This window comes from Herpailurus yagouaroundi, unplaced genomic scaffold, assembly GCF_014898765.1.
Source record: "Herpailurus yagouaroundi ecotype Mexico unplaced genomic scaffold, PumYag 139, whole genome shotgun sequence".
Taxonomy (NCBI): domain Eukaryota; kingdom Metazoa; phylum Chordata; class Mammalia; order Carnivora; family Felidae; genus Herpailurus; species Herpailurus yagouaroundi.
Window position 1 is genome coordinate 64,728,288 of NW_024412394.1, and position 27,352 is coordinate 64,755,639.

Genomic DNA, 27,352 nt, shown 5'->3' on the forward strand with positions numbered 1-27,352 from the left:
GGTAATAAAACCTGTGGTAACATGGTACTGTGCAAAGCACATTAGTGCAAATGACAGGGAAATAAACGCCAATGACCCACACACTCACTTTTAGTAAAATGGAAAGGAAAGCATCTTAGGAAGAATGGGTGAGCAGCCTTTAGGCAGTGACTCTGAATGAGTGCCGCTTACAGGAAAGCAAATTAGACACTTAAAACGACTTTTCAATCTTTTAACATACCTCCCTCCCACAATCCATAACCCTCTGAGAATCACTGCCTAGTGATCAACTAACAGAGGTATTTCAATCCTTCAATAGTATTCGTCAATTGCTTGGGGAGCAGGGGCTGAAAAATCAAGGTGGTTAAGGGGAAAGACAGACCATGTTATAAAATACTGGGACAAAATTAAGTTACAATAAATCTGGACTGGTCTTAAAAAGTACAGGAATTAAAATTTCTCAAAACACACTCAGATCTTGTCTTTGGACTTCTGTCTCCTAACCCTTCTCACAATTCAATCAAAATAGCCTTAGAGTTACTCAACAGTGTTAAGCTGTATCCCTCCCTACTCCTATGCCTACATCTAAACTCAGGACTTTGTTCTTCCTATTTGAGATTTGTTTTTAATGAATATAAATATTCCAAAATATTTCAGATTTTAAATGTAGTACATTCAGTTCCAACAAATAGGCATTTATACATACAATGTTTAAATGGATCTGCCAAGAGTTAGGAATAAATCGAAACCTATATGGATGAACACTAGTGGCAGCTTAGGCATTAAAAAGTATCATGGGAGAGGCAATAAACAACTTCGCTTAAAACAAAAATTCTACTCATAAGTCTACTTACTAAATACCACAAGTGGGATAAATGGGAAATGCTACTTCAACTATACCTTAAAATGCACTGTGATGTTCCAAGGAAGAGCTGAACTTGATGCAAGAAGATCAAATAACAAACCAATTGGATAATGCCTAAAAACAAAAGAGTACGTTTTAAGAAAGAGTATTTTAAAGTTATATCTACAACTACAAAATAAACTTCAGCACATATTGTAACATCAAATATCAGGGGGCTTTAACCACAAATCACAGGAAGACAACATTTCACACAGTTACTTGCCTAAGCTAATATGGTATTGTTGCCAGGTACTAGTCCTTCTTCTAACCATTTCATTCCCCAACGAAGCCTCAATATACATAATGGGATTGTGCTAAAACATCGTTTATCATCCATGACCACTATTATATCACAGTACTGCAATACCTGATTATCATCCCAGTGTTCATATTGGACAACCAGTTTTTTAAAGCTTATTTAAATTTCTTTTTTTATTTTTAAAACAACTTAAAATTTTAGAAAATTTTAAGAAGAAGAGCACCTAAGAAAGCATACAATCATCCATTTTTGGTTATTACTATAGCATATAAATTTCCAGCCTTCTATTTATGCATACATATCTAAATATAGATTAAGCTTATCCTTTACATAATACTATACCCTGCTTTTTTCATATAACATCATGTCAACATTTTCCAAAGTCACTGAATATTTTTCTGCAACCTCAAACTAAAGTGGGTTTTTTTTTTTTAAATGTTTATTTTTGAGACAGAAACAGAGCGTGAGCATGGGAGGGGCAGAGAGACAGACAGACAGACAGACAGACAGACACACACACACACACACACACACACACACACAGAATCTGAAACAGGCTCCAGGCTCTGAGCTGTCAGCACAGAGCTCAACGCAGGGCTCAAACCCACGAACTGTGAGATCATGACCTGAGCCGAAGTCAGACGCTCAACCGATTGAGCTACCCAGGTTCCCCCTTTTAAAATAAATTCTATGGGGCACCTGGGTGTCTCAGTGGGTTAAGCGGCTGACTTCAGTTCAGGTCATGATCTCTCAGCTCTAAGGCTCATGAGTTTGAGCCCCGCCATCGGGCTCTGTGCTGACAGCTTAGAGCCTGGAGCCTGCTTCTGATTCTGTGTCTCCCTCTCACTCTGCCCCTCCCCTGCTCACATTCTGTCTCTTTCTCTCTCTCAAAAATAAACATTAAAAAAAATTTATTTTAATAAGAAAAAATATATTCTGGACTTCTAAATAAGAGAACATTTCCTAATATAACTTTACTCACAGTGAAGCAAATTATTTAGCAATAAATACAAGGTTAATAATGCAAACCTTGCAGATTTCAACAAACCTTATTTTTAAAATCATCCTTTCAAAGAATCTAAAGTGGCTTAAATAATGAAATAGAATTAAATAATACTCCCCCAAAAAGCAAAAACACGACTAGCTGGTATCCTATATGGTTCTGTCCTTTGAATGTCAGTGAGTTATGCCTAGATTTAAAAGCTGAAAAATTTGGAAATACATCTAATTCCTCTCAAAATGGTGACCCAATACATTGCCTAACCAAGATTCAAATATTAACTAATACTAGTTATGTTTGCTTACATCTACACAACATAATTGTGAAAAAGTCATCAATTACTAGAGATCATGTATTTATTTAGAAATAATTTAGAATGAATGCCCTGCTAGTAAAATAAAACAGTAGGTAGTTTTAGTCACATACGTGTTATATCTCTTAATAACACCCTCGAACGTCTCTATTTGAAAGTTAGCATCTAACACAAATCTTTCATAACCAAATATGAGTACTGAAGGAAATTCTGGATTACCTAAATAATAGAACATTTCCTTCAGAAACATTTCAGAAGCCATGGAAGGGGAAAAAAGAAAAAAAGAAAAAAAAAAAAAAGCCCTAGCCTGCCAAAAACTAAAATAAAAATAATAATTAAAAAAACAAAATAAAAATGCTTCTTTATAGAAAAGTTATAGATTCTATCCAATTCTCGTCCTTCTCTCTGAACTTCTTAAATTGTATGAGCTCTATATAATGCCTTGTATTTTTACAAAAGAGACCTCTCTTAGTTCTATTCTAGGAATTCTATTTCATCATTTTAGGAATTATTTCATTATTCATCAATTATTCCCATCTATGCTTTAAAGATAAAAAAGACTAAAATAGTAGCAATTTGGAAGAATAATGGCATGCCTAGAAGGATGATACAATAATGCATCCTTCCATTTTCTCACTGTTTCACCTAGAATATCATATTTCAAGAAAGCATAAAGGATCCAGACCCCATCTGCTTTTAGGTATCATTAACACAGCTGAAAGCAAAAAAATGTCTTGTTTTCCATGCATAGTGGGAAAGAGAGGAAACACTGACAAGGGAAGATGTTATGCAATTATCCGATAAATCAGATGATTTTTACAAAAAGAGCAGTACTTTAGACTTTAGACCGTAAAACTGATCATTTAAGTGAAATCTCAGATTATGAGTCATTAGATGATATTCTAGGCGAATTTTACAGAATTCAAAAACTAATTAATGAACAATGTATTTTTTTTGGTTATATATATATATGTATGTATATACTTATATAGATAGATACATATTTTAAAAATTCAAGTTAGTTAACATATGGTATAGTGTTGGTTTTAGGAGAATTTAGTGATTCAGGAACTTACATATAACACTCATCCCAACAAGTGCCCCCTTAATACCCATCACTCATTTAGACCATCCCCCCACCTACCTCCCCTCCTGCAACCCTCAGTTTGCTCTTTGTATTTTAGAGTCTCTTCTGGTTTGCCTCCTTCTCTGTTTTTATATTATTTTATTTTTCCTTCCCTTCCCCTATGTTCATCTGTTTTTGAATAATATATTTCTAAAGAGATGGCATTCTTATCCACTTAGTCGTTCAACAGCAAGAATTCCATTATACAATATTTTATGACAAGAATCTGGATCATTTTGCTAAAAAGATGTGTGATAGTATTTTTACATCTTGTATGCTATTTGTGCACTGCAATTTACCTGATAGGAAGCAGGTAAGTGCTAAAGGCAGATTTGTACCAAAGATGACAGGAAGGAATCATATGACGTAGAAATGAAAAAGTATTGACCATTCGAATTGGTATTTACTAATGTAAACACAAGTTTTACAACAAAATCATGATCTGTCAAAGGTTTTAAAAACTTCTTTAAGCACTGCTGTAAAGTACCAATAAGCCAGAACCTCTTAGAGGTCTATTTACATGACAACAAATGAGTAGTTAGTTGCATTCAGAAGACACTGCCCATTTCAGGTATCTGTACCTTCAAAACCAGGAAAATACTGAGTGAAAATCTGAATTTGCTGCATTTAAATACTTCTTAAAATCTCTAATAAAGTTGTCATTCACTATTCCTTTATTCGTCTCTAAGTTATTTATAAAATGACTTAAACATATGTCTGTCTGTGTATCTATCTAAGTTCACTTCCTCAGATGGTAAATGAAGACTCTTTATCCTGATAAATATTAGGATGAAATTTAAATATTATGGTTCCTAATACTTATATTTAAATATAAATGTATGTAAAGTATTAATATAAAAGCATTCTAAATGTAATAGCTAATAACTACCCTGTAACACTCCTTAAAAATAAAACTGCACCAAAAAAACTATTTACTTCCTTATACTGTCCGGTCAACATCTACAGCTTATATACGGCTCAAAGCAGGTGTTTATGTCAGAATGATTTTGATGCAAGGATACCAACTCCAAACAAATATACTATCTGAATTAACTGGTTCCAAGACTGCTTATTTCTGATGAGTTTATTAATATGTAAGAAAATCTATAACCAAAAACAGAACTGGCAAAAATTAAAGGTACTGAATTTCTCTTACACTATAATCTGATTTACATCAAGGGTTTCAAAAGTACTAATTTGTACAACTCCTCTAAATAGATATTCTACATAGTTTTGTCAGGAGGCTGCTAACCCACAACACAGAAACCACATTAAGCCATAACTATAAGTAAATCATAATGTAGCCATTTATCTGTTATGTTGCTACTCCTGCCAATCTAACCTAAATTTAACAGAAAAGGAAGCGGTGAGGATATGAACCTGGAATATATCCCAGAAGAAAGCCAACAGTAAAGGTTCCATCTACCGCCCCATAACAACTGACTGTGCCAGAAGTTAGTGTGAGGTCTATTTTTCACATTTTATTCATTTTCTTTCTCTTCCTTAAACTGATGTAGTCTTTTCTAAATTCAATTTCTCAAAATGAGTAATATTTTCATTATTCTTTGCATAAGCTGTTTCTTCTTCACCCTTTCATTACTGCTAAAATACATACACACATACTGGCCACATGTATAGCAATAACGGATATGTTCCTAAGTCAGCCAAGGGTGCTCACAGTAGTCTAAACATCTGCAGTGAGATAATAAAGCAGTATTCTAACATCAGCAGCAAAAGAAAGCTTCCCCATATACTAGAGAACTGTCATCCTACTCCATGTCACTGAAATAAATGCAGCCTATTCATAAGTCTGTTACAGTGATTCACTAGAAACAGGATTACATTTCATTGAATAAAAAAGGGCACAACTCAAATATACACCAAAGTAATTTAATGATTACAATAAATTTTGCCCTGCTTCATCTATGGAACAAACAACTGTAGACTAGCACTGTGTTTCACAGCTTTCTAAACCTATTCTTATGCATGAAAAATTACAAAAATAACCAAGGGGATACTAAATGTCTAAAATGCTAAGTAAGCCACACTTCAAAATTCAAGTTTACAAAATAATGTATACAATTTTAGAAGTTCAAACCTTAGAAAAATGACTATCCATAAGAAAGAAAAGCCTGCACAGTGTTTATGATTAAGATGTCATTTTGTTAAAATTTACTTCTGAAACCACACAGATATAGTATTAAATTCTGGGTCATTCCATTTATGTTTAAGATCAAAATCAGTGCCGCTTTTTTTTTTTTTATTCAAAAGGTAGTTTCAACTTCTTACTTTCAACAATCAGTCCTGAAAATAAGTCAGTTTACCTAAGATAATAATAATAAGAAAGGAAAACTTTTTCTAAAACTTATACTGAAGGCCTAAGATCTAACCAATATTAGGGTATACAAACAAAGTATTCTTTTGAAGAACCAGAAACTGTTCTCTTAAAATAAGTCTAATACAAAAGCAACAAATACAAACTTTGGACACTTGATTTATGGTAAAAAGAAACTTCACCTTTTAAAATGCAATGTTAGAGCACCCTCTGCTGACTAATCAACTCAAATCACTCTTAAAAAAAAAAAAAAAAAAGATCCTTATATTTGAGTTAGATCAGCACTTTCTACCTGCCATGTAATTTTTAAAACAAAGGACTGTAGAGGATAAAACACTAATCAAATAAAGACCCCTCGGATTCTCTCTATAAATCAACAATATCCTAAGTCTTCATTATGTGTATACCACTGCTCTTAAACATCTTTCTATTCTAAGACGGACAATTAACATAAGCAATGCAGAGAGAACATACAGAATTTAAAAAAACAACAACTAGCAAACAGAATATCAGCAGGTGTGGGAGATAGAACCCTGAACTGAGAACTCAAAATCTGGTCCTACTCACTCATTTGAGCACGTTATTTTATTGACTGGAGCCTCATTTTCTCAATAAAAAGAAGAGACTAATTTAATTTAGATTCATTCATGCAGTGAACAAACATTTAATTAGCACCTCTTACGTACTGCTACTTAAGGTACAAAGCCCATACTGAAGTATCTCGTGCAGATATTTAAACAATCGTAACAGTAAATATGAATAGGACTTCTAGAGTAAGAAAGAATATCAATTTATGCTCCTTCTTCCTTCTTTTATGAATTGTCTTGTGTTTGATTTTTTTCTCACTTGACTTTATTTAAAACTCCAAAGAATCAGGTATAAGAAAGATGTTATCATCCTACTCAAATACATGTTCTTCTACTCTTTAAGACACTTGCATGGTCTCAAAAGTCCAAGTCCTACAAAACTTCAGTGGTAGCTGCTTCCCTACATGATTATCCTATATGAAGCCCACTGCTTAAATGCCAGACATTGATAGCCTATGACTCCTTTAACACAGGGAAGATAACTCCTTTAATGTGGAAGAAAACTGCAATAGTTAGGAGGAAAAAGAAAAAGATCAAGACTTAGCCCAGAGGTCCTAGGTTACATTCACACCTCTGGAAGCTATTCCTTCCTCAAATACATAGAGTACCTAACAATATGGTAGTTAGTCCCCCATATCTGTAGGGGATATATTCCAAGACTGCCCCAGCAGGTGCCTGAAACCACAGATAGTACCAAACTCAACACATTTTACATTTTTTCCTAAATGTACCTATGGTAACGTTTCATTTATAAATTAGGCACAGTAAGGGACTAACAACAATAACATAATAGAACAATTACATTAAGTTATAATAAAAGTTACATGAAGTGGTCCGTCAAAATATCTTATTGTACTGTACTCACCACTCTTCTTGTGATGATGTGAGATGATAAAATGCCTACGTGATGAGATGAAATGAGGTGAATGACATATGCATTATGGCACGGCGTAAGGCTACTACTAACCACCTTCCGACAATACGTCAGAGGAGATCACCTGCTTCCAGACCACGGCTGACTGAGGGTAAATGAAACTACGGAAGCAAAACCGCAGGATAAAGGGGGACTACTGCACTAAAGGCAGAGTTTTAACAAAAGCCATTAAACACAATGAGCTTACAACAAGACATATAACTATGAGAGTGACATCACGCATAATAAAAAGTTATCACCCCAAAACCTACAATGAAGATATGTGACCACAGTTACTTTCATATAAGCTCTCTAAAAGTAAAACTAATTTTAATTTTACTCTTTAATAAAAGACTTTCAGAAGGGATAAATCCTGACAAAGTAAGGACATGATATATTTAAGCCAAGATCATTACTCCATAGTAACAGGGAGAAATGGGTCCAAACATTATTTACTGATACAGAATACAAATGTATAGAATACAAATCCTATCAAATACAAAAACAACCACCATACAGGATGGATTAAAAAGCAGCTGAAGGATGATGACTAAGCACTCATTTACTTATAAAAGTTAAATTGAGGTTTCCCATCATTTTCAGAGTTTCTCATTTGGGGGTGGTTTTGTACCCCTCCACCCCGGGACATTTGGCAACATTTTTTATAATCATGACTAGAGGGAATATTACTAGCACTGGTAGGCAGAGGTCAAGGCTGCTGCTAAAAATCCTGCAATGTATAGGACAGCCCTTCCACAACAAAAAATTATCTGGGTCAAAATGTCAACAGGGCTGTTGTTGAGAAGCCCTACTTTACAATGATAAAATTGAAAAGCCTAGTGTCAGTCACATGGATTCTTACAATAATGTGTATGCAACTAATACACATAAAGCAATGTAACTTCAATACCCAACTATAATACAGATAGAACTGCCAAGAATATAGATATATCCTATTGCTACTCAGCCACAATCTTTCCCCCGCCTTCCTTTCCCTCTACTCTCCTGGTCCTTGCTCCTCTTACACTTCTTTTAAGCCACCTTCCCATTCCAAAACCTCCAATTCTGAGAAATAAAAAGAAACAGAAAACATGGACTTATCTGTGCTGTCTGAGATCTAGAACTAGTCAAGAGTCATAATGAGTCTGATATATGACTATGAAGCTCATCAGTACAGTTTTTACTAAAAAATGAATGCTATAAAGAACTTTGTCATCCTTTCCCAGAATTGCCTCAAAAAGTTGGAGACGTGACCCATAACCCAATACAAAATCACCTTGTAGGTTTCTAGACCATCATGAAAAATCTATTCACTCGTGGGAATTCATCAACAGAAGGTAAGTTCCAAAAGTTCACTCCTTATTTCTAAGTAATGCTTGTATTTAAGTCAACCGCACTTATTAAACATCTACTAGCTTCCTTTTTTATAAGACTCTTTTAAAACTCTTCATTTTAATACTCCGAGATTCAGAATCCAAGTCTACTTTTAACCTATTTATACGTTTCATATTTCCTTCTAGTCTTGACTCAGTCTATCATCTTTTCATTCAACTACATTCATATGGCAGCATTTCAACACCTATATCCCAGCATACCTTGAACCTTTTTTTTTTTATATGCCTCTCTCTGTAATTTACCCAGTTTCATTAAATATTTTTGGAAGCACAATTTACAAAACTCCCTACAGTAACAGAGGAAGCACAAAATACATCATCTGTACATGGATAAGCCCAGATTTAGGATTTATTTTCAATATGTTTCTTCAGAATGCTATAATATCAAAATTATTTTTCACATAAAAAGAAAATCAATATATTTTAAATACTAAACCAAGGCTAGATAAAATGTGCATATTGGCACAGTGATCAACTAAATGTGGCAATTGGTTGGAAAGATGCCATTTTAGGTAATCATGTGCATATAAAGATCTATTATAAAAACTTTGGAAATAGAACCAAAATTGAATACTGTCACAGAGTGACATTCTTAGGGGAGTCTTAAATGTATCTGAAGAAAGGGAAAAAAAAAAAAAAACAACAACCGCATAACCAAATACACTACTATTATGCTATAGAAAAATCTACTGTTGAAAATATATACAAATGTGTCCAGTCTCCCATGCATCCAACAGAAGGAAGAAATATTTTCAGTAAAATATTTGAATAAAATGCACTGTATTATATGAGCTAGACTAGTGATTTATTTCTTTATATAACTTTTTAAAAATTGCTAGAGGGCACTATACCTTCTTAAAGCTAGCATATACTCAATGCTTAAAAATGCAGAAAAATTCACTCACCATTTCAGTGGTGTGCCTTCATATTCAAACCATATCTCACTAATGTCTTCTTGTCTCATAACCTTCTGAAAGTGCTTTTTCACTTTGTCAGTTACCAACGTCAAATAACTTACTCTTGGCAAAAGCAACTGAAATGAAAATTCGTAAAACCGTATTTATTTACTATTTTTTTTAAATGTATATACTAAATAGGTTTTTGAACCTTAAGGAAAAACAGCCATGTTCTTTGCATTATTTTGAATATTCCACACAAAGTCAACTTCTTTTTATAGCAAACCCTTTACAGGCTAAAGGTTAATAACTTTTAAATTTTCTTGTCATTACTTAAAGTACAGCTTATAGTATAAGTACCTAGAATAAACAACACAAATCAATCTACATACAATCTTTCTGTAATACTTTTCTCCAAATAAAAACACAATGTAATCAGATGTCATGCTATTTAGGATGCTTCTTACTTCTATTAAATTTAACTTAAAAATTAATATGATTCACCTGAGTTAATTAAACTGTTCTGAGAAGATAATCAACTCAGTCCTAATGTACATCTTGACTTATCAATCAGGACTTCTCAATTGGTCCATCATGTTTTGATAATCTACTGTGTATTAGGTTACTCGCAATGAAGAAGAACACCAAGACAAAGATATAATCTGTCCTCTTCTATATGAGGCTAAAATAAAGGCAAAAAAAAAAATTCATAAGAAGTACTTACAAAAATACTTCATTGCAGCAACAGAGAGGCCTTTAAAGGTAAAATAGAAGCTCATTTAATGAACAAGAGGGGCCCACTATGATAGCATGAATAAAAGGACGGCACAATGAGAAACAGTATTTGAGGAATATTCTAGCAGTTTGTACATAAAAGACTTAAAGAAGGTAAGATTATAGACTGGAAATCTGTTAAGGAAACATCACATGAGGAGATGGGCATGAAGGAATGGAAAAGTGAGAAAGGTCTGGAAATCAGTCAGACAGATTTTGGTTACTACTAATCAAAAAACTGAAGGAGAAAAATAAGTTAAAGATGATTATTGAGCTACACATTTAAATCTTTAATTTTTTTTAAAGTTTATTTTTGAGAGACAGAGAGAGCGAGCATGCAATCAGGGGAGGGGCAGAGAGAGGGGGGGAGACAGAATCTGAAGCAGGCTCCAAGTTCTGAGCTGTCAGCACAGAGCACGATGCAGGGCACGAACCCAGGAACCCATGGGATCATGACCTGAGCCAAAGTCCAATGCTTAACCAACTGAGCCACCCAGGCATCCCTAAAGCTTTGAAGTGCAGTAAGACACAAGCTTAAGATGTAATGCCGGTAGACTGGTGATCCTGCCACTGTCCATCAACTCCTTCAATCCTGTCTTCACAGAGCCTGGGGCTACTTGGACTTTGGAGAAAGAAAAGTCTGGGAGGGAATACTGGGCTAGGTAAACCTTCAACCAGCATAGTTATAATGGCCATCATTGTTTTTCCCCCACCAAAGATACCCAGAAAGAAAACATGATAGTATGTAAGAAAACTGGTTAGAATTTTTATAAAGAAGAACATACAAGTGGATAAAAGGAGGAAAGTGGCTGGGGCGCCTGGGTGGCTCAGTCATTAAGCATCCAACTTCAGCTCAGGTCATGATCTCACGGTTTGTGAGTTTGAGCCCTGCATCATACTCTATGCTGACAGCTTGGAGCCTGGAGCCTGCTTTGGATTTTGTGTCTCCCTCTCTCTCTGTCCTTCCCCCACTCATACTCTGTCTCTCAAAAAAAGAATAAATGTTAAAAAAAATTTTTAAAGGAGTAAAGTGGCAAAAATTTATGTTTTTCCCTCCTTTGTAGTAGATACTCTAGCCATTTCTTACTTTCTAAGCTTCTGTCTTTTGCTGGTAAAATTGTATTGTTGTTCTCTTTCAGCTGCTTTTGACAGGCTAACTCTGCTGCATTTTTCATGCTGTTTATTCAGTTATGTCTTTTGGGGGTGCCCAGGTGGCTCAGTCAGTTAAGCATCTGACTCTTGATTTTGGCTAAGGTCATGATCTCAACCTCAGGAGATGTGGAGCCTGCTTAAGATTCTCTCTCTTCCTCTTCCTCTGCCCCTCCCCTGCTTGTGAGCACATGTACACACTCTCTCTCAAGAAAACAAATTAATTAATTAATTAATTAATTAAGTGAAAAAGTTGTCTTTTGGTTAGTAAATCAAGTAGAACTACTGGGCTGGGGAATACATACAAAGAGAAATACTCTGGTTAAGGGAACTAATATTTAATCACAGAAAATCAAGATAACAAGCCCCAACTGGGTAAGAGAATATGACAGTGGTCCTAGGGACAACAGGGTAGAGGGGGTAGGAGGTAGCTGGCATGCTCCAGGATGGAACGGAAGGTACTTGTTAATACTAGAACTAAGCTTTTGGATAGCAATGTGGATTCAACAAAATGTTAAGTTCCTCTTTTATAAAGAAACAACTAGAATGTGGATTAGGGAAGAAAAGAAAAAGGAAATGAATACAGTATGTAAGAAAAAACACTAGTTGTTTTACAGGAAATTATCAACTCTTTTATATGCAGTTTAAACAACTTGCAGAATCATATTCTATTAAAGAAATGGCAAAGAAAGGATTCATTAAAATCAGAAATCACAGAATCAAATACAAATGTAATGTGGGCATCTCTAAGAAATTAAAATATCATAATAAATTAGCCATTTTTTAAAATAAATAAGTACAGAATTGACCCTTGAACAATGTGGGAGTTAGGGGTGTCAACTCCCACATGGTTCAAAATCCATGTATAACTTTTGTCTCCTCAAAAACTTAAACTACTAATAGTCTCTTGACTGGAAGCCTTACCAATAACATAAACAGTCAAATAACAAGATATTTTTTATGTTATATGTATTATATGGTCTTATAATAAAGAAAGCTAAGAAAATGTTATTAAAATCATAAGGAAAAGAAAATACATTTACAACAGTGAACTGTAAAACAGATCAGCATATAAGTGGACCCACACAGTTCAAACCTGTGTAAGAATCAACTGTAATCTATTAGTCTAATAAGCTTTATACAATAAATCCAAAACTTTTAATTTAAAATGTCCGTTGTAATTAAATAATAATCTATTCTGTAGAGAATATTAACCTATGGATATTATAAGAAAAGAAAACACATCAGGACTAATGAGCACGGATATCATTTCCTGATTTTGGGGTGTCGTACCACATGCCTAGGGTTCAAAGTTACTGAAAAATTCACAAATGATTTTCATGAAATGAAAACTTCTTTACATAAGGAATGAGGAGTATTAGAATGTAAGCTCCAATAATACAGGGATTTTTGTTCTGTCCACTGCTACATTCCAAATGCCCAAAATAGTGCCTGCTTTATACAATAGGCACACTATATAGATTTGCTGAATGAAACACAGATCCCAAATGTTAAGTAACAAAAAGCGAAAATGATAATTAATGAAGAATTCCCATTCTTAAGACAGAATCTATACCGAAATGTACTTGGAATCTTCTTTTCTAAATTGGTCTGTGGGAGTAATCTGTAACTAATATAAGTATCTACAGCAGCACTAAAAAATGACACTAAGATTCGAGAATGGCTATATAAGAGTAAGTATAGATACAACTTATCTGGTAAATATTTAAGTAAGTAAAAATAAAGGGGCGCCTGGGTGACTAGTTGGTTAAGCGTCCAACTTCGGCCCGGGTCGTGATCTCACGGTTCACGGGTTCGAACCCCGTGTTGGGCTCTGTGCTGACAGCTCAAAACCTGAAGCCTGCTTCAGGTTCTCTGTCTCCCTCTCTCTTTCCCCCTCCTGCACTCGTACTCTGTGTGTGTCTCTCTCTCTCTTTTTCAAAAATAAACATTTAAAAAAATGAAAAAAAAACAGTAAAATAACATAATCCTGTCTTCTATATCCAGATTGTACCATTCACTGATTTTCTTAGGTGTATTTCATTGGTTTACTTTTATTTTAATTGTGGTAAAATATATCTTGCATAAAATTTGCCATTGTAGCCATTTTTCAGTGTATAGTTCATTGGCATTAAATACATTCACACTGTTGTGCAACCATCACCACTCTCCATCTTAAGAATTTTTCATCAGCCCAAACTCAAATTCTGTACCGATGAAACAGTAACTCCCCTATTCTTCTCTTCCCCGGGCCCTTGGGAATCACTTTCCTAACTTGTTTCTTTGAATTGGACTATTCTAGGTACCTTGCCTAAGTGGAACCATAAAATATTTGTCCTTTTGCGTCTGGCTTATTCCACTTTAATTAATGTCTTTGAGGTTAACTTCTTTTAATATGAAAAGGATTATCCCTCTCTAGGGAAACTGTCAGCTACATGGCATCAATCCATCATTCTCTTATTCCTCATGTAGCACTATCAAGTACTCAGTGAGTATTACACAAGTGATTCATTTTTTTTCTATACTTCCTAGCTTGCAAGGAATACAGGAATAGCTGTACAGATTACTTATGTTTTTGAAAAAGGTAGCTGCAATATTATTTATTTGTGCCAAATCCTATTTTGTCCAACAATTTTCAATTATAAAATTAGAGGCTTATTTACCTAGAACAAAAGTAGAATTAAAATATACTAGAATTCTGTTCCATTTCAATGCATGAGGCATCACACCAGACAATGAAGACAGAGCACCGAATGAGACAAGAGTTCCTCCCACAGCACTAACAGGCTAGATAGATGGTCAGCAAAAACAAAATTACAAATGTGATGAATGCAAGGAGGAAGGAAAGAGTGCTACAAGACAAAGTAGCAAAGGAATTTAACCTCATCTAGGGGCTTATGGAAAGACATGACAGGAAACTATGCTTAGGCAACAGCCAGAAGGTAAACAGGAGTGAACCAAACATGAGTGCTGTGAATGTTTGGCTGTGAGTAGGAGTAGGAGATACTGCTGCTTATTCCAGAGAGAGGAAATACAAGAAGCCATAAAGTGAATATGAGAAGACAAAGATTGGCACGCTGGAGGAACCATAAGAAGTTGAATATGACAGGAATAGAGAGGGTTGAGACAGCAGAGTACTGAATAAGGAAGGGACCAGATAAACTACAGGAAGGATCTTAAGATGAGGAAAGGCTACTAAAGGTTTTATTCCAACTAAAAACTGAAAAATGGAAAGAGGGCAAGAATGAAACAGGGAAATTAGTATTATCAAATCCCATCAGTTTTTAAATGGTGGTCTGTTCTCAACAAATCGAATCCAACAGTACATTAAAAGAATCGCTCACCATAATCGAATGGGATTTATTCCTGGGCTGCAAGGGTGGTTCAATATTCGCAAATCAATCGTGATACACCGCATTAATAAAAGGAAAGGCAAGAACCACACGATCTTCTCCTTAGATGCAGAAAAAGCATCTGACAAAGGACAGCAACCATTCTTAATAAAAATCCTCAACAAAGTAGAGATATAGGGAACATATCTCAACATCATAAAGGCCATATATGAAAAACCCACAGCTAATATCATCCTCAATGGAGAAAAACTGAGAGCTTTTCCTCTACGGTCAGGAACTAGACAGGGATGTCCACTCTCACAATTGTTATTTAACACAGTCCTTGAAGTCTTAGCCTCAGCAATCAGAAAACAAAAAGAAATAAAAGGCATCCAAACCATTAAGGAAGAAATCAAACTTTCACTATTTGCAGACAACATGATACTCTATGTAAAAACCTGAAAGATTCCACCAAAAAATTGCTAGAACTGATACACGAATTCAGTAAAGTCGCAGTATATAAAATCAACGTACAGAAATCTGTGGCTTTTCTATACACCAATAATGAAGCAGCAGAAAGAGAAATCAAGGAATCGATCCCATTTGCAACTGCATCAAAAACCACAAGACACCTAGGAATAAATCTAACCAAAGAGGTAAAAGATCTGTACTGTGAAAACTATAGAACACTTGTGAAAGAAATTGAAGACACAAAGAAATGGAAAAGCATCCCAAGCTCATGGAATGGAAGAACACTGTTAAAATGTCTACACTACCCAAAGCAATCTACACATTTAATGCAATCCCTATCAAAATACCACCACATTTTTCACAGAGCTAGAACAATCCTAAAATTTATATGGAACCACAAAAGACCCAGAATAGCCAAAGCAATCTTGAAAAAGAAAATAAAAGCCAGAGGCATCATGATTCCAGACTTCAACTTATATTACAAAGCAATAGTGATCAAGACAGTACAGCATTGGCACCAAAACAGACATACAGATCAGTGGAACAGAATAGAAAACCCAGAAACGGACCCACAACTATAGGGTCAACTAATCTTTTAGAAGCAGGAAAGAATATACAATGGGAAAAAAAGACTGTCTCTTCACCAAATGGTGCGGAGAAACCTGGGTATTGACATGCAGAAGGATGAAACTGGACCACTTTCTTACACCACACATGAAAATAAATTCAAAATGAATGAAAGGGGCACCTGGGTGGCTCAGTCTAAGGTTAAGCGTCCAACTTCTGCTTGGGTCATGAATTCATGGTTCTTGAGTTCGAGCCCCGCGTTGGGCTCTGCACTGACAGCTCAGAGCCTGGAGCCTTGCTTCGGATTCTGTGTCTCCCTCTCTCTCTGCCCCCACCCCCCCCACCCCCGGCTTGTGCACTCTCTCTCTCAAAAATAAATAAATAAACATTTTTTTAAAAACTCATTATCGGGGCGCCTGGGTGGCGCAGTCGGTTAAGCGTCCGACTTCAGCCAGGTCACGATCTCGCGGTCCGGGAGTTCGAGCCCCGCGTCGGGCTCTGGGCTGATGGCTCAGAGCCTGGAGCCTGTTTCCAATTCTGTGTCTCCCTCTCTCTCTGCCCCTCCCCCCGTTCATGCTCTGTCTCTCTCTGTCCCAAAAATAAATAAACGTTGAAAAAAAAAATTAAAAAAAAAAACCAAAACTCATTATCAAAATGAATGAAAGACCTAAACGTGAGACAAGAAACCATCAAAATCCTAGAGAACACAGGCAGCAACCTCTCTGATGTCAGCCATAGCAAATTCTTACTAGATACGTCTCCTGAGGTAAGGGAAACAAAAGCAAAAATAAACTTTTGGGACTTCATTCATCAAAATAAAAAGCTTCCGTACAGTGAAGGAAACAAGACTAAGTAAGAGGCAACCTTTGGAATGCGAAAAGATATTTGCAAATGACGTAACTGATAAAGGGTTAGTATCCAAAATCTATAACGAACTCATCAAACTCAATACCCAAAATACAAATAACCTACTTAAAAAATGTACAGAAGACATGAATAGACATTTTTTCAAAGAAGACATCCAGATGGCCAACAGACACATGAAAAGATGCTCAACATCACATCATCAGGGAAATACAAATCAAAACTACAATAGGAGATCACCTCACATCTGTCAGAATAGGTAAAATTAACAACACAGGAAACAACAAGTGTTGGCAAAATGCAGAAAAAGGAGAATACACTTACACTGTTGGTGGAAATGCAAACTGGTGCAGCCACTCTGGAAAACAGTATGGAGGGTCCTCAAAAAGTTAAAAATAGAACTACCCTGCAACCCAGCAATTGCACTACCAGGTATTTACCCAAAAGTTACAAAAATACTGATTCGAAGGGACACATGCACCCTGATATCTACAGCAGTGCTATCAACAATAGCAAAGTATGTAAAGAACCCAAATGTCCATCAACTGATGACTAGATAAAAAATATGTGGTATACATACACAATGGACTATTACTCGGCCACAAAAAAGAATGAAACTAGCCATCTGCAACAACGTGGATTGAGCTTGAATGTATTATGCTAAGCGAAATAAGTCCATTAGAAAAAGACAAATAGCATATGATTTCACTCATTATGTGGAATTTAAGAAATGAAACAGATGAACATGAGGGGAAAAAAGAGAGAGGCAAATCATAAAACAGACTCTTAACTGTAGAGAACAAACTGAGGGTTGCTGGAGGGAGAGTGGACAGGGGGGATGGGTTAACTGGGTGATGGGGATTAAGGAGGGCACTTGTGATGAGTACTGGTGTAGTATGTTAAGTGATGAATCACAAAATTCTACTACTGAAGCTAATATTATACTATATGTTAACTAACTGGAATTTAAATAAACTTAAAAAAGAAAAAAAATAAATTGTAGTCCTAACTAGGCTGTAGCAATGGGTATGGAAGAAACTGGCTAAATTTCAGAGATATTTGAGATGTAAAATCAGATGGATTAAGTTACTAACTGAATGTCAGGGATATGAGAGAATGAAGCAACAAAGGATGAGTCCTTTCTTAATTACTGGTAAGAATAATTAATTAGCTGGGTGACAGATCTACTTGCACAAATAGGAAGGGAGTACGGCAGATGACCAGGCTATCTGGAAGAAATGATGATGAGTCCAGTTTCAAACACACGAAGTTTGAGTGTCTTCAAGACATCTCAGTGAGGATATACAGCAGACAGACATATAGGAACAGAACTCAGGAGAAAAATCTTGGGAGTTGTCAAGATGAAAATGCTCAACAAGAGATTAAAATGGTGGCTCCAGGGGGGAAAGAGTGAAGTGGAGGGGGAAAACAAAGCAAAGTTCCAAGGAATGCCAACATTAAGGAAGAAGCAAAGGAGAGAGATCTGGCAAAGGAGACCAAGAAAAAAAAACAAAAACAAACCAGAATAGTAGAAGCAAAACCAGGATTATGAGGCACTGCACAGCAAGAGAGAACAATGTCACAAAGTGGAGAAAACATCCAAATCAACAGCAAACACCACTGAGAGATCAAGCATATGAAAATTCAAAAACAGACTCTAGGTTTGACAAAAAAGATGGCATCAGTGACTTTATCAAGAACAATTCTGTTGGAGTAGTGCGAAAATGTGATTACAGTAAGATAAGTGGAAGGTGGGAAGGAGACAATGAGTACAGACCACCTTTTTCCTAAGTCTGGCTGTGAAGGGAAAGCAAAAGGTTGAAAGAGAGATGGGGTCAATAGAAGGTGGTTTCAGGATAGGAAGGATTTAACATAATATAAATGCTGCAAAAAAAGGAGCTAGTAGGTAGAAGTTGAAAGTAAAATAAAGAGAGAAGGCAGGGTAGAGGTAGGAGAATATCAGAAACCACCAGCTTCCTGAGAAGACTACAGATGGGATCCAGAGCAGATAGAAGGATAGGGCTTGCCTAGGAGGAAGAACACCTCTTCCATTAAAACAAGAAGAAGTCAGTATGTGTGAATGCAGATATGTTTAGGAGACTTGGTGACAGAAGGTTAAGAAATCAAGAAGTGAGGTCACCTCTTCAGAGTGAAAAATAAGGTCAGGCCTCAGAGAAATAGAGGAGAAGAATAGAGAAAGCTTACTACGGAAACATAAAAGGACTGCTCTGTAATGTTTACAGTCCACTCAGATTTATGACCATATGCCTAATTGCATGATTTTTGTAACAAGTCACAAAATATGAATGCAAATTAGTCTTATGTTTTCATATTAGATAATCTAAATGAAAAGCAACAGTTTAAATGAATACAACAGCAACAACAGAATGAAAGACTGCCTAGTTTCCAACAAATTTCCTTCCTTATATTCCCTGCAAAATATATAATTCTCTGACATAGATATGGGATGTAGGCTGAAAGGAGATTTATGCAGAGGTAATAAATCAAAATGCAGAAATAAACAGGAATATATTTAACATTAATATTCTTGGGGCGCCTGGGTGGCGCAGTCGGTTAAGCGTCCGACTTCAGCCAGGTCACGATCTCACGGCCCGTGAGTTCGAGCCCCACGTCAGGCTCTGGGCTGATGGCTCGGAGCCTGGAGCCTGTTTCCGATTCTGTGTCTCCCTCTCTCTCTGCCCCTCCCCCATTCATGCTCTGTCTCTCTCTGTCCCAAAAATAAATAAAAAACGTTGAAAAAAAAAATTAAAAAAAAAAATATTCTTTTCCAATGGCAAAGACTCTTTGAATAATAATTTAGTTTATAAATGTGGTAGAAATAGATAATTTAAAATCTAGTTTCTAAGAAATAACGAATGAATGTTATAAAAAGAAAAGTGTAGGGATGCCTGGCTGGCTCAGTCCATGGAGCATGCGACTCTTGATCTCAGGGTTGTAGTTCAAGACCTACGTTGGGTATAGGGATTACTTAAAAATAAAATCTTTAAAAAAAATAATAAAACAAAACAAAACAAAACAAAAGTATATTCCCATTCACCTATCATTATCACACATCCACTTCAACATGAGTGGACTTTTCAGGCCATGCTAACAATCCTGTTATATCACCTCACCTGAGTTTTGAGAATGTCTAGGAAAGAGGCATACTGGCCCTCAGGCTATGTATTTTTACCTCATTTTATCCAGGATCTTTAAAATATTATCATTATTATAAACCAAAGCAATTAAAAATATTCAAGCTTAATTTACAACCACAACACATGTGAACTAAAACCGTACTGTCACTGCCATTGTCACCTATAATTCTAAGACTAACCATTACTCACCTATAATTCTAAGACTAACCATGTTTTTGTATATTTTCTTCCCATATGTATTAACTTATGCTTAAGTATGTATGTATTTAAAGAGCAAAATCTAGATTGTGCTACATGATTTTCAACTGTAGTTTTTGTTTAAAATGTATATATGCCTGTCAACCAACATTTTTCAAAAACATAATCATAATTACCATATGAGTTTCTTTTGGGTGAAAAATTAGGGCAAAATACATTAAAAAAAACAATTATCAATTAGACAAAACAATTTTCTTCCTCCTACAGATATCCCCAATACTTGCTGCCATTTTCAATTCAATTAGAAACTGTTGGAAAACAACTTACACTCTACTCTCACAACAATCTTTTCATCTTTAACAGATTCATATACAAAGAAGGAGAAACACTGTAGTCTTTAGATTTTTTTAACTGCAGAATGCTGTCAACCATCATATTCTGATTTCAAAGTAAACAGACTGAAATTACATTTCTCATTTTTGCCACTTTGACCAATGAGACACATACACTCCTTTGTTTAGATACTATTAGAAAGCTGCCTAAGGTGAAGAGCTTGAATTAAAATAACAGAAACTAATTTGGAAATAAAACATAAGTGATATCCTAACCCATATCGCAGAAGAAGCAAAAAAAAAAAATACACATCTAACAAGTGAAATTCTTCCAAAAATAAACTGTGACCACATTTTGTTTTTTTACTATGGAAGTTCTTCTAAAGGCAGAAAAGAAAACTGTTAAGATTTCCAAAGTTAAAATGACTTAAACGCATATATTCAGTTATGATAAGCTGAGTACTAGTAACAAAAAGCTGCCTGATTTCTCTGAAATTATATTCAGTGAGAAAACCCACAGAGAAATATAAAACAAAATCCCAACATGAATGCATGAGGTTTTCACGCACTGAGTGACCACCACTTGCATGACCTATGCCAGGTGCTGAGGAGACACAAAGGCAAATGACACCGCTCCTGTACCCAAATAGTGAATGAGTTGGCTCCTTAAGTGGCTTCCTCCACCAGCCTGACTTCCCATGGCTAGAGCAGGCTATGGAGCAGTGCCACCTCTCACACAGACAAGAAACAAAGCAAAGGGCAAGCTTTACTCATGTGAAACAAGAAAGTCCAACACCACAAATACATTTCCACTTTTCCAGATCCCCCTAGGTACACAATATTCTGTCTATCTGCGACAAAACGAAAATAATGACAACTGAGAACGTCTTTGCTGTTTAGGGCCTGAATACTCTGTAAAAAGGCAAAGTATTATTATCTCTGACTGACAGATGCATATGTTTGGATTATACATGTGCTTAGAGAAGGAAAAAAAGCAGGCCAACATCAGAAGACACTTGATACTGTTTTTTTAGAACAGATAATGACACTAATTCAAACCTACAAGTCTACATACAGTAATCTGTTATTAAATGATATGTTTTATATAATACATATTAGCTTACCAACAGATGAAAACACACATGTTATATATATTCATTGAGCTATAAAAAAGAATTTGACAGTTGCTTGGGGCCACTTAAATACAGAAGAATCAAATCTGAACCTATTATTTTCAAAATAACTCCTACAGCACGTAACTTATGATTCCATTATCACAAATTATATACATATGTATTCATGAAAAAAGAATGTCAGGAAGGTCCCACAGCAACATATCAACAGTAATTTTTTTCCTCCGTCTGGATAGTAGGATTAGAGGTAATTTTTTATTTCCTTTCCTTTGTTGATCTGTGTTTTCTCATTTTTTTCCATAATCATCAAGTACTAATTGTATATAAAATGTTGGATAACAGCCTTTAGGTTCTTAGAGTTTATTTACAAAAATGGACAAAGTTAGATATCCCATTTTCTACCATCAACATACTTACATAATACGGTTCTGCCTCCCGTTCAGTTATCTCATCCTGATACAGGGTGAAGCAAGTTGGAATTCGCCCAAACCATACATCTCGAAGCACATCTTTGTCATCTGTCATTCTTCCAGTGGGTAAAGCAGTGCATATAGGCTAAATTCTTTTTTCACCCAAAGCCAAACTGAAAATAAAATGAAGAGCATTAGTCAGATCCTTGCAAAGATAAATGAACCTGCTCTAAAACAAAGATTCTAGGAAAAACTGAATGCCATAAAGATTTTTCATTTCAAAAAACTTGTGTGATCAGCATTCTTAACAATGAATGCAAAATCAGTACACCAAATTCTAAATGCAGAGCTATTATTTATTTAAAAGGATCACAGAAGTGAGCAGTTCAAAATTATGTATGCTAACTTATGCAACTAATGAACCACAGCCAAAGTGAAGCTATACTTGTATCATTCTCTCAAGTCCCAGGAGAGTCTATTGCTCATCTAAAGTGAAGTCTTCCCCTATCTTATGGTCTCTTATAGTCCAACTCTAAACTATTATCCCCACAATTATCCTTACCCCACCTAATGTATTCAACCTCTCCTACTCTGTCCAGATAGTTCACTCTTCCTGGGGGGAAAAAAAAATCTCTCTCACCCTGAAAAAAAAAAAAAAAAATGTTTGTATAGATCTATTTCTATTCTAAATTCCATCGTGTCCATGGTTTGATTCCACCAATATTTCCAGTCCTACTCATTGTATTTCTTTTTACAAACCCTCTAGCAAGACTGGAAACTTAAATACCTTGTTCTCTACTATTCCCTCCCCCTGACAAATATGTTCATCTCTCACCTGTTCAAATCCTACCCACTCTGCAAACCCAGCTCACAATCCTCTGTCCCAATGAGTAGTAAATGCTTCTACTGTGAACTTAAAATATTCCCTATACCACACATATAGCACTAAAACCACATACTGAAATAGTCTGGGTATGACAGAGGAACATGGCTTTTGACCTATGTAATATCCAAGTGTCTTCCAGCACTAATATTCCACAACTAGGTAGCAATACAATATACCATATGAGTAAATGCAGAATCAATCCTGTTGGTACCTGAGTAATGAGACTCAATATCCTTGTATTCATATATTTATTTATATATATCCTATCTTTCGTAGGTTGGCATATCCTTTGGAGACATTTAAAATAACCATATTAATTTAGCCAAATACCAATTACTAACATTGAATTATTCAAGGAGCTTTTTCTCTCTTTTCTCATCCACTAACCAACACCAAGTACATCAAGACTACCATAATTTATTAGTCAAAGACAGAAAACTTCAAGTAGAGTTCGGAATCTTGTATTATTATACTTAAATGTGCGTTGGAGGTCAAATGGATGCAATGTTATCTACAGGTAAATAAACGAAAGAGGTGAAAAACTCTGTCCAACATTACAAGAGCACTAAATAACAGTGAAACCAGGAGAACAACTCTGGTCACAGTTATTGAACGAGTCTAGTGCTCTTTCCAACATATAACAATGTTTTCATTTTTACTGACATATATCCATAAAAGTCACCATTTTAAGCAAATGATACAAGCATTCACACTTCATATAATTCTACCCTGATAGGCTTCAAATTCAAGCAATACACTGAGTTTCTCTGCAGAAAATTCCCAAGTTTACAAATCACGTACAATTAGCTCACTGAAAACAGAAAACATCTCACTACCTCCTGACTATATTAATACTTCCTTCTTTGTGAATAAATTTACTGGCGACAGGAAATAACGAGATCTAAGTTATGGCAAATAAGTAAATCTAAAGTTGAATCTAATACAAGGTGATAAGCAGTGGTTTCTGTAACCATGATACACCCAATTAACCATTAGCTACAACTTCAATTCCTCTCTCGCCTACAAAAAAAAAAAAAAAAATGAGGCAAAGAGCTACTTTCCTAAAAGATTTTAAAACCATTTAAATACAATGTTAAAGTTGAAAGTCACTACGAATATTATCACACTGGATAATTTTTCTGCCTCAGAAAAAACAGGTGGACAGTATAATTCAAAAGAAAATGAAAAATTAAAATGGGTACAGCCACCTAAGGAAAGGCTATTTCTACAAGTACTTCCCTTCTCTCCAGCCACTGTCCTCTCAAGAAGGAGTAAAAATCTGATTTGTCAGATTCCAAGACACCATTTGAACCTTGTTTATTAACAGGCAGGGGTCACCACAAACACAAATATCATGCATTTAGGTATGGCTTCCTCCTCTCCCCTCTACTCTGCCATTGACCATGCTGCTATTTCTTTCCATGTCATGTTCTTCTGTTTCTTCATGTGTCAGGAGCAACAGAAAGAAATGGCAAATGTCCCTCTTTTCTCTTTGTTTCTGGGAGACTCTGCCCAACAGTGATAGAAGCATGGGCTTATCTTTTACTGGTTCTGTACCTAAAATTCAACTGCAGAATTTTGGTAAACTGGGCTGAAACAGAAGACTTCACCAAACTTCTGAGGTAAGATTTTAGGTACAAAACTGGTCAAAGATCAATCAGCATCTTATTTCCCATATACCATTGTTTCTTACGTATATATTCCTTGCAGGACCTCAAGGGAAGAACTAACTGAGCCAAAGCAGCTGAAGTATAATGTGGTAGTCAATTCAAATTTTCCAAACCATAGAAACTTCTAAACAGATATACTGAAAACTTCAAATAAGGCAACTAACAGCCTCAGAATAGGTCTAAATTTATAGAATCATAAAATGTTAGTCTTTCAATATTAATAAATATTCATCTACAATGAATTATATAAGCATGCAAATACACCTAACTAAAAAATGTGCCAAAAAACTAGCTGATAACATGGATAAAACTAAAGGATGTGAATATTCAATCATCTTTTTATTCAAACAAATTTTTTTTAATGTTTATTTACTTTTGGAGAGAGAGAGTGAGAGAGAGACTTGGGGAGAGTCAGAGAGAGGGAGACACAGAATCTGAAGCAGGCTCCAGGCTCTAAGCTGTCAGCACAGAGCCCAATGCGGGACTTGAACTCATGAACCACAAGTTCATGATTTGAGCTGAAGTCGGAATCTTAACCAACTGAACCACCCAGGTTTCCCTCAATCATCCTTTTCAAAATAGAGGCAGAAATCAAAATTTAACTCTTGAGAGGCACTACAATGTGGTAGTAGTACATTCAAAATGTAGAATATGGAGTCAGATTGCCTGGATTCACTTTATCACTTACTCTGTGACCTCAAGTTAGTCAACTTCTCTGTGTCTCCGTCTTCTCATCCGTAAAATGTGAATAACAGCACTTACCCCATAAAACACATATGATAATTAAATTAATACACGTAAAGCACTTAGAATAATGCCTCTAATATAGTACTACAAAGTGTCTATCATAATTTACAGAACAAGAGCATGTCTCAGAATTGAACACTGCTATTAACACTCAATACAGAGTCAATAAATATTTGATCATTTGATATGCCCAGCTCTGTGGCAGGTGCTGAGAGCATATAAGATGATGATGGTAGTGAAAATAACAATTACAACAACTTTTTAAAACCTCAGGCATTGTCCAGAAGATACTGTCTCTTAATTTACTAAACATACCACGCACTTTCACATCTTTTCCATGGCTTTCCTCACGCTGGTGGTTCCTGACCCTAAAGTAGCCTTCCCTACCTTATCTTCTGACTTAAATATCCTTTAGGACCCAACTCAAAATAACCCTTTATGAATAACTCAGGTAAAACCTCTCTTTCCTCACTGCACTTTTACTTTTCCTCTACTACAATACTTACAGGCTTAAAGATTTTTGGGGCGCCCGGGTGGCTCAGTTGGCTGAGCGTCCAACTTCAGCTCAGGTCACGATCTTGTGGTTCATGGGTTCAAGCCTCACATAGGGAAGAAGAGCAGAGCCTGATCTGGATCTTCTGTCTCCCTCTCTCTGCCCCCCCCCCCACCACTTTCGCTCTCTCAAAAATAATTAAAACATTAAAAAAAATTTTTATCTCTGATTTCCAATCTCATATTCTTTCATTTATGTCATACCAGTTGCCAACATGCCTTCCAATTCCAAATGCCCATAGTTATAATTAAGTGCTATTTTATGAAAGCTTTCATAATGGAGGAAGGTAGAAAGGGAGAAGAAAAATATTAACATATCTTATAGTGTTCAGAGAACTGAAAAGATATGGAACTTGAAGAATGGATAGAATATAGAAGAATGAATATATACGGAACGGGTAGAATATTCCATAGATAGAATATAGAATAAAGACAAATATTACAAGTAGGGCAAAAGAACATCAACAGAGGCAGAAAATGTGCAAAAGCAATATGTGTACCAATTTTTTAGGAAACTTTGAGTAGTAGATAATGAAAGAGCTGACACTGAGACATGTTTTAGTATCACCTGTGATCCTAGGCAAGTCACATTTCCTTATCTATAAAATTCACCAGGTTGTTCTAGGGGGGAAAACATCTACAAAGTGTTTGACATGGTACTGGACACATAGTAAGTGCTGGGAAATAAAAGCAATTATTATACCTTTAATGTCAAACCTGTAAATGTAAAATAAGACTAGATCATGAAGCATACCAAACAGAAGACTGTGGGTTCTCAATTTCATCCAACCTACAAAGCCTGTAAGGTTTGATAATGGTGAAATAAAAACAATTACCTAGTAGTACACAAAAGGAGATCCCACGTCCAAGAGAGGGTAGGCAGAAAGGAATTTCAGCACTAAGGCATATAATAATGAGTGCCTGGCGTAGACTCGTAGTAGTAGATGGATAAGAGACAGATAAGAAGTCTTTCCAAGGAAGAATGAATAGAAGGTGATGAAAAACTGGCTGAGGGATAAAGAACAAAGACAGGGAAGATTTAAATGCTGACAGCAGGCGATACAGATAAATAGTTAAGGGGTTTGAAATCAGACTGACATGGGTTTACACCCAGACTTCCAGCTATAAGCTGTGTGTCCTAGCATAAGAAACCTGACATCTTTGAACCTATTTGTAAACTGAAGATAATTTTAATTTCACAGGGCTGTTGGGTGTTTAGTACCTGGTAACCACTCAATAAATGGCATATGCATTTAATACATGGTTTCTTCATGCGTCCTTGTCCAGACAGTTTAAACTCCTTTGCTCCTCTTTGGTCAATTCTCAACCCTCTTTTTTTTTTTTAATTTTTTTTTTAATGTTTATTTTTGAGAGAGAGAGAGAGAGAGAGAGAGAGAGAGAGA

The 27,352-nt window shown here is 35.6% G+C and overlaps 1 protein-coding gene across 3 annotated transcripts in view; it reads right to left on the reverse strand.

The window, feature by feature from the left end:
* Positions 1 to 27,352, reverse strand: part of ATG5 (autophagy related 5) — a 131,175-nt gene that overhangs the window by 100,132 nt on the left and 3,691 nt on the right. The window contains exons 1-4 of one of the 3 annotated variants that reach the window (XM_040474287.1): positions 22,102 to 22,215; positions 10,211 to 10,388; positions 9,716 to 9,843; positions 880 to 958 (exon numbers count right to left, since the gene is read on the reverse strand). In XM_040474287.1, coding sequence (XP_040330221.1) covers positions 880 to 958; positions 9,716 to 9,774 — 138 coding nt within the window. In that variant the 5' untranslated portion in view covers positions 9,775 to 9,843; positions 10,211 to 10,388; positions 22,102 to 22,215. Of the gene's footprint in view, positions 1 to 879; positions 959 to 9,715; positions 9,844 to 10,210; positions 10,389 to 22,101; positions 22,268 to 27,352 lie in introns of those variants that run through there. The other 2 variants (XM_040474286.1, XM_040474288.1) reach the window with 2 other exon arrangements.